The sequence below is a fragment of the Dermacentor andersoni genome, chromosome 6 (genome assembly GCF_023375885.2).
Source record: "Dermacentor andersoni chromosome 6, qqDerAnde1_hic_scaffold, whole genome shotgun sequence".
Taxonomy (NCBI): domain Eukaryota; kingdom Metazoa; phylum Arthropoda; class Arachnida; order Ixodida; family Ixodidae; genus Dermacentor; species Dermacentor andersoni.
The window spans coordinates 113,583,741-113,592,536 of NC_092819.1; the positions used below are offsets into that span (position 1 = coordinate 113,583,741).

The following is an 8,796-nucleotide window of genomic DNA, read 5'->3' on the forward strand; positions in this document are numbered from 1 at the left end:
GACGATTATTGTTGGCGGACAAGATAAGCTCCAAAAAGGGCAAAGTATTTTACGGGTGTAAAATGAATCCTGGCGCTGTCTGCAAACCAATATCGGTTTCCATTGGGCGAACAGGAGCACTTGAAACTGCGCTCAAAGTGCTCTCGCGAGTTCCAGCGCCTACCATTGGTCGAACAGGAGTGCGAGCGTCGTGTTTCAATGGCAGAGGAGGCGCGCTTTGACGGCGCCGAGAGCAGTCCGAAGTGCTCCGTCGTCAGCGGCGGAGTAGCAGGGAGAACGAACGAATTCACATGACTTTTTTGACGTCACTTCTGGTTTCATCCCCGGGAAAGCCGTGTAAAAATGGCGGACGGTGGTAGCGGTGATAGTCGGCCGGTGCCAGCAAGCGTAATGGCAGCAGCTAAGCGCTGCCGTCTGGACGAAGAGTTGTTGTTGCTGTTTGATGAAGACAGCAGCTGTAGCACAGATTCGAGCACAAGCTCCTCTTCGGACAGCAGCGGCGACGACGAGGATTTAGCATTGTATGAGCAGATGTTCGAGCAGCTTTTTACCCCGCCGGAGAAGCGACCGAAGGTCGAGTCGTATGTGGAAAAGACGGTCGCCGCTTTTTCGGACGAAGAGGTGAGTTGCTGCATCCTACTTAGAACCTGTAATCAATAACCAACCTGCGTTTTTTTTTGTACCTCACTAGTTTCGCAGGAATTTCTGACTGTCACGGTCGGCTGCAGATTCCCTTGCTGCTGAGTTCGCGAAATCGCCGCACTACGCTTCAAGAACTGATCGCGGAGGCCTGCCCCCAAAGTCGCCTCAAGAGCATGTGCAGTCCTTTTTGTGGTAAGATATCGAAATAAACGTTAATAAGCTATATTGCTGAGCTAATTGGCGCATCAATCACTTAAAACCGGCCTTAGAGAAGAACCAGACACAAGGAAGAAACACACAGACGTGGATGAAGCTGCTCGTTCACGTTTGTGTGTTTCTTCCTTGTGTCTGGTTCTTCTCTGCTGCCGGTTTTAAGTGATAACATATCGAAATTATTTACTAATAAAGAGAGAAAAGTTGTGATTTAGGATGAGTGATTGGGGGCATCTGATGACAAAAGCGTCACGGTACATCTAACCTGGCACGAAGCATGATATTGAGTGCACTTATACACTCCGTGAGGATTTACCAACCGATTTCTCAAATGCTTATAATGGCTGGAAATTGCCTTTACAGGTCACTGCTCTTCTGCTTGCGAAGGGCTCAAGGGCTCAATCTTCCCACTTCTGAATGTAAACGGGTTTGCTAACACTTAATTCAGTGTGCCCAGTTTTTTCTTTCTGCGCTTGCCTATGGTTTTTAAAGGTATTTCAGGGGGAAAATAGCGCATGGCTGTACCAAAGGTGACTGATGAACACATGTGAAGCTTTTTCAGACAACTGGGCAGATGCAAATTTTTCCTATCATCATCACCACCACCATCATCATCATCATCAGCCTGGTTATGCCCACTGCAGGGCAAAGGCCTCTCCCATACTTCTCCAACTACCCCGGTCATATACTAATTGTGGCCATGTTGTCCCTGCAAACTTCTTAATCTCATCCGCCCACCTAACTTTCTGCCGCCCTCTGCTACGCTTTCTTTCCCTTGGAATCCATTCCGTAACTCTTAATAACCATCGGTTATCTTCCCTCCTCATTACGTGTCCTGCCCATGCCCATTTCTTTTTCTTGATTTCAACTAAGATATCATTAACTCGCGTTTGTTCCCTCACCCAATCTGCTCTTTTCTTATCCCTTAACGTTACACCTACATTCTTCTTTCCATGGCTCGTTGCGTCGTCCTCAATTTAGGTAGAACCCTTTTCGTAAGCCTCCAGGTTTCTGCCCCGTACGGGTGTATAGTTTAGACACAGCTGTTATAAACTTTTCTCTTGAGGGATAATGGCAACCTGCTTTTCATGATCTGAGAATGCCTCCCAAACGCACCCCAGCCCATTCTTATTCTTGTGATTATTTCAGTCGCATGATCCGGATCCGCAGTCACTACCTGTTCTAAGTAGATGTATTCTCTTACCACTTCCAGTGCCTCACTACCTATTGTAAACTGCTGTTCCCTTCCGAGACTGTTAAACATTAGTTTTCTGCAGATTAATTTTTAGACCCACCCTTCGGCTTTGTTTCTCCAGATCAGTGAGCATGCATTGCAGTTGGTCCCCTGAGTTACTAAGCAAGGCAATATCATCAGCGAATCGCAAGTTACTAAGGTACTCTCTATTAAGTCTTATCCCTAATTGTTCCCAATCCAGGCCTCTGAATATCTCCTGTAAACACACTGTGAATAGCATCGGAGAGATTGTATCTCCCTGCCTGACGCCTTTCTTTATTGGGATTTTGTTGCTTTTATTAGGGAGGACTACGGTGGCTGTGAAACCGCTATAGATATCTTTCAGTATTTTTACATATGGCTCGTCTACACCCTGATTCCGCAATGCCTCCATGACTGCTGCGGTTTCGACTGAATCAAACGCTTTCTCGTAATCAATGAAAGCTATATATAAAGGTTGGATATATTCCGCACATTTTTCTATCACCTGATTGATAGTGTGAATATGGTCTATTGTTGAGTAGCCTTTACGGAATCCTGCCTGGTCCTTTGGTTGACGGAAGTCTAAGGTATTCCTGATTCTATTTGCAATTACCTTAGTAAATACCTTGTAGGCAACGGACAGTAAACTGATGGGTCTATAATTTTTCAAGTCTTTGGCGTCCCCTTTGTTATGGATTAGGATTAGGTTAGCGTTTTTCCAAGGTTCCGGTACGCTCGAAGTCATGAGACATTGCGTATACAGGGTGGCCAGTTTCTCTAGAACAATCTGCCCACCATCCTTCAACAAATCTGCTGTTCCCTGATCCTCCCCAGCTGCCTTCCCCCTTTGCATAGCTCCCAAGGCTTTCTATACTTCTTCCGGTGTTACCTGTGGGATTTCGAATTCCTCTAGACTTTATTCCCTTCCATTATCGTCGTGCGTGCCACTGGTACTGTATAAATCTCTATAGAACTCCTCAGCCACTTGAACTATCTCATCCATATTAGTAATGATATTGCTGGCTTTGTCTCTTAGCGCATACATCTGACTCTTGCCAATTCCTAGTTTCTCCTTCACTGCTTTTAGGCTTCCTCCGTTCCTGAGAGCATGTTCAATTCTATCCATATTATACTTCCTTTTGTCAGCTGTCTTACGCGTGTTGATTAACTTCGAAACTTCTTCCAGTTCTATTCTAGCTGTAGGGTTAGAGGCTTTCATACACTGGCGTTTCTTGATCAGATCTTTTGTCTCCTGCGATAGCTTACTGGTATCCTGTCTAACGGGGTTACCACCGACTGCTATTGCAGACTCCTTAATGATGGCCACAAGATTGTCGTTCATTGCTTTAACACTAAGGTCCTCTTCCTGAGTCAAAGCCGAATACCTGTTCTGTAGCTTGATCTAGAATTGCTCTATTTTCCCCCTTACGCCTAACTCATTGATCGACTTCTTATGTACCAGTTGCTTCCGTTCCCTCCTCAGGTCTAGACTGATTCGAGTTCTTACCATCCTATGGTCACTGCAGTGCACCTTGCTGAGCAAGTCCACATCTTGTATGATGCCAGGGTTAGCGCAGAGTATGACGTCTATTTCATTTCTAGTCTCGCCGTTCGGGCTCCTCCACGTCCACTTTCGGCTATCTCGCTTGCGGAAGAAGGTATTCGTTATCCGCATATTATTCTGTTCCGCAAACTCTACTAATAACTCTCCCCTGCTATTCCTAGTGCCTATGCCATATTCCCCCACTACCTTGTCTCCAGCCTGCTTCTTGCCTACTTTGGCATTGAAATCGCCCATCAGTACACTGTATTTTGTTTTGACTTTACCCATCGCCGATTCCACGTCGTCATAGAAGCTTTCGACTTCCTGGTCATCATGACTAGATGTAGGGGCGTAGACCTGTACAACCTTCATTTTGTACCTCTTATTAAGTTTCATAACAAGACCTGCCACCCTCTCGTTAATGCTATAGAATTCGTGTATGTTACCAGCTATGTTCTTATTAATCAGGAATCCGACTCCTATTTTTCCTATACTTCGCTGCAATGCTTGATGGTAACATGAGATGCTAGTTTAACAATTTCGCATTATTAAAAAATTATCCCATTTTTTACAGGTATGCTACCAATAAATCCTGCATACGGGATGTCGCTGGGCGATTTGAGGTTGGGGAAAGCACGCATCACACGATGATGTACCCCGTCATGGCGTTTCTTCTGGACATCGCACCCCGCATCGTGACCTTCCCAGATGACTTGCAGAAGCTTGCTAATGCGTTGGAACAGGTGACCAAAAATTCTCTACTTCTGATTTGCGCCGTGCATAGGCTTTGACGTTAATCAAAACAGCATGTCACTTGCCATCGATATTACCCTTTAAGGCTGTCTTTTCCTGCACGAAGCACTTGTAACTCTGAATGTTTTTTGTTATACTTGTGCATGCTTACACGCTAATAATTTGATCTTCTTTGTTATCACTAGGCTGTAATATTTTTTTTTACTATCTCTTTGTGTGTTCTGCTGCTAATGTATTGTTTATGGGCCAGGGGCTCCTCAAGCCGTCCTAGAACGGCTTTTTCCTTCGCCTCCTGTACACCCTGGTGTATGAATAAAAAGCCTGAATGAACGAACTGTGGATGCATTTCATGCCTTCCTGCACATGTGACAATGTCAATGGCTGTATGTTGCTACGAGGGGACTTAACATACTTAACTAAATAAAATACACATTTATACACTACTTATAATTTGGATGTCTATGCTCTGACCTCCTGTCACTGAGCATTAGCTGCAGTCTCTTCACACACTGCCCTAATGCCGTGATTGCTTTGCTGCATGCATGTGTATGCCAGTAAGGTTTTGGCATCCGGCAAACAATGCTTCCATATTAGTGAGGGCCATTGTTTTAATACAACTCTGTGAACATTGGGCTTGTCGGTCATGCTGGGCAACATGCAGGGCATCATCATTTGTAAACGTGTTTAGCAGACTGTTACAACCATATAAAGCCAACAGCCAAGGAAAGCATGGGGGAAATGAGCTGTGTTTGAAGCTGAAATGAGAAAAAAAGGAGGGGAAAGAAAAGGGGAGGAAGGAGGATGGAAAAATAACTTGCCACCGATGAGAGCCGAGGCCACGACCTCCACATTATGCATGTGTTGTACATGAATTTTGCTATAATGACGGCTATCGATCCGGCTTCTCGCAACATTTTTTTTTAACTTACAGGTTTCAGGGTTTCCAGACACCATTGGCGGCATTGACGGGAGCTATATTCCTGTTAGGTGCCCTGCTGGTAAGGTGCGGTCAGTGTACGTGAATGGGCATTATTACCCATCCTTGATGCTGCAGGGGATATGTGATAACTGGAAGAGGTTCCTTGATGCCAGAACTGGTGCACCTAGTAAAATTCACGACTCTAGGATCTTTTGGCTTTCAAACATTTCGAAGAAATTGCCTCAACTCAGTGCTGGAAAATACCATATTCTTGGGGACGCTGCATACCCATCTCGAGAGTTTTTGATGACTCCCATTCGAGACTATGGAAGCCTGGATGCCTCTGACAAGGCATTTAACACGAAACTTTCATCCACCTGTGTGCTAACTGAAAACGCATTTGGGGAATTCAAGGGTAGATTTAGGCAGCTACAGCGTTTGGACCTCACGACTGTAGACAAAATGTCAAAATTTATTCTCTCTTGCTGTGTCCTTCACAACATCTGCATCGACAACGGGGAATCATTCCATAGTCCACTTGAGGACATGCGTCTGAGCTCCCAGGTTAACAATGATCAGAGCCCTACTGCAGATGAAGTCTGCAGCGGAACATCTAGAGAAGAGAGCCTCTTACGGGCACTTGCAGAAGTTAAAAAAAAAAATTAAGCCTAAGATTGGACTGAAGAGGAGGTACCCACAAAGCCTGTAGTGATGCAAACACAGGGCTAAACATATGTTCAAAGCAATGCTTCGTGATGACCATGCACAGAAACGTTTTTGTCTTGCACGAAATAAGCACTCATAAAAACATGCTCATCCAAAGTGTAGTGTTTTATTGCTTGAGCCCCAAGGCCTCACGGATGAGCTGAAGTTTATCTTCCTGCATCTTGCGATGTTCCTGGCGTTCTTGAATGCGCTCAGCTTGCCGCTCAGCACGCCTCTTCTTTTCGTCTTCTCTCTTTTCCCTTTGAGCTATTCGCTCTGCGCTTATAGCCCTCATTTGATAAAAAAAAATTGCATCTGCTGCATACGACTAGTACTGGCACGGCATTCCCTTTTCCTCACCTCTGTTGACCCTTTCATACTTTCACCACTTTCTAAATTGCTCGACGGAGCACTGGACATTTCAGGCACAGGTGAAAGTGGATCAGCGGAGCTGTCAGAGCTTGATGACGTTGACTTGTGGGTCACTCCAAAAGAGTCCCTTTGAATCTCTGGCTCGAGACTGTCATCAATGCTTTGGATTTTTCGCATTTCATCGTCATATGGGACAGGATGAGGTGAAGCACCTGATTTGTTGTTGTTGTCATTTGCCCTTTTCTTCTGCCTCATTACTGTTTTATAGCGATTTTCACACTGCTGTGGCGCTTTGTTACATCCAAGAACCTCAGCCAAATCCTGTGAAACCTGCTTAAAAAGCATCTCTTTGTTTTTGAACTTTTTGAATGGGCCCACCTGCGGAAAGTACTTGTAACAGTAATCTAATAGCAGTTTGGTTTCTCCTGGTGTCCATTCGGGAGCTAAGATATTAATGCGGATACCTTACTAAACACGTCGAATTCGTCAAGCAAAGCAGGCAGCACAAGTTCGACACTAAATACAAAAACAGCGCTGAGACGGGACAACTGAAGAGGAGAGGCGCGTTTTGATGAATGAGGACAAGCGCTGTCTCACTCCTCTTGCAGCGCCGTTTTTGTATTCAAAGCTGTACGAACAGCTGAACTTTCCGTTTTACAAGCTCACCTCCGCCGCCTCTTTTCACTTCTGGCGCTCGCTGCGGCCCCCTCTTGCCCACGTCCGACGCAGCGGTGTTCTCTGCAAGTGAACATAAAAGTTGCAACTGCAAAAATGTACCGAGGTGCCTACTCTGTGCAACCTGAAATGATAAGGTTTTTTTCTTCAGATTACTAAGCGTCTGATGTTTGCGACGGACGAAGCATGGCATCAGCCCTTGCTGTGGGCAAAAATAAAGAGGCTTGCTTTGATTGGTCAGATGCTTCACAGTAAAGCAGGCATACACAGTAATCTGAAGCTTCAACAGACAGAAGTGACTGTAACACAGCGACGAACGCTAGGCCGCCACCGAATATGCTGCGCGCGCACGACGGAATGCAGGCGGCAACGAGAGCTCGAGAAAAGTTTGGTCGCGTGACTCCTGGCGTCACATCCCTCTCATCGCTGCGTTGCTCTCGGAGCAGCGTGATTGTTCCAGTCGCGAGCCGTGAACCCGCGTCCCCGCTGCTCTCGTGTGCTGCTCTGTCTGCTCGCTGCTCTTGCTCCTGTTCGCCCAATGGAAACCGGTACGAGCCTTTTAGCCAGGGGTGCTTGGCATCGTCGGATTCCGCCTTGTCGTCAAATTTGCGTTGTGGTCAGCTCTGATTGGCCCATAGGCCTGCTACGTGCGGCTTAGTCTGATCGGGTCTCGAAATTTCATTATTTACAGAATTCGGCAGTATGGCGGAGTTTGACCAGAATGATTAGAATTGTGCTCCAGAATGACGGTTATTTAGTGCGAGGATTGCCCTTAAATTTCGCCCTCGATGCTTCCAATGGTTTTATGACTTCGGAACTGCTGATCATTTCCAACGAATATTGTGTTATAACTGAATAAATAAACGTAAGTAAATTGTGCCGCGACCGCATTGGATCAGAGGACCGCTAGCACAGAGGGCCCACATTGTAACCATTATACGCCAGGGACGAACCCGTCGAGAGGTGGAATAAAAACAACGTTCAAGGAATTTTCTTGGGATAAGCAATCGGCGTTCAGAAGTTTGACCTTGACTGTCAAGACCCCTGGCCTTGACGCGTTTCGATTTGACCAAATACGCCTCGACAGATGGAATCGGCGCAACCAGCAGTGACGATGCATGTTTGCGGAGTCTCCTGCGTGCTACGCGTGAAGGAGCCGGTACGAATCCGGGCCGCGCCGGCCGCATTTCAGTGAGGCCGAAATAAAAAACAAGAAAGAAAAAAAGAAAGCGCCCGTGTACTATGCATTAGGTGCACGTTAAAGAACCCCCGGTTGGTCGAAATTAATCCGGATTCTCAAACTACGGCGTGTACCTCATAGTCATATCGTGGTTTTGGCACGTAATAAATCCAGAATTTCATTTATATTATTCGATTTAGTTTTTAGAGTATTCTGCATTTAGAAACGGATAGAGTGCTTGAAAAAAGCAATATGCTAATAATTGCAGAGAAAGCGAAGAGAACAAAGCCACGAAAACTTGGGAAGCCGCAAGCAGGGATCTCAGACAAATGCATCTATACTAACCATCATTCCCACAGTGGCTGAACGATCGCAGTGCCAGAATTTCCTCTAGTGATTATTGCAGAAAACTGTGATGCGGATTTGTTGCTTTGTCGTATTTATGAAACCTCTAATAATAATGATAATAATAATAATAACAATAATATTAAGAAGAAGAAGAAGAAGAACAGAGCTCCTCTCTTCCTCCTTGTCGTTCTATCGGACCGCTTCTTGCCTAATTGCCCGAGTGTCGGCTG

The 8,796-nt window shown here is 45.7% G+C and overlaps 1 protein-coding gene across 1 annotated transcript; it reads left to right on the forward strand.

Moving 5' to 3' along the window:
* The first annotated feature begins 390 nt into the window (after positions 1–390).
* On the forward strand, positions 391–6,410 carry LOC126522215 (putative nuclease HARBI1). The gene is made up of 4 exons (XM_072288974.1): positions 391–621; positions 746–834; positions 4,189–4,357; positions 5,299–6,410. Exons 1-4 carry the CDS (start codon positions 391–393, stop codon positions 5,950–5,952), a joined length of 1,143 nt encoding a protein of 380 aa, XP_072145075.1. The 3' UTR covers positions 5,953–6,410.
* Positions 6,411–8,796: the final 2,386 nt, after the last annotated feature.

Excerpts from the sequence above, each read along its gene's own strand:
- LOC126522215 (XM_072288974.1), top strand. The coding sequence starts at position 391 with ATGGCAGCAGCTAAGCGCTGCCGTCTGGACGAAGAGTTGTTGTTGCTG. Across the intron at positions 622-745 it reads CCGCTTTTTCGGACGAAGAG|TTCGCGAAATCGCCGCACTA; the intron begins GTGAGTTGCTGC and ends CTTGCTGCTGAG. Across the intron at positions 835-4,188 it reads CATGTGCAGTCCTTTTTGTG|GTATGCTACCAATAAATCCT; the intron begins GTAAGATATCGA and ends CATTTTTTACAG.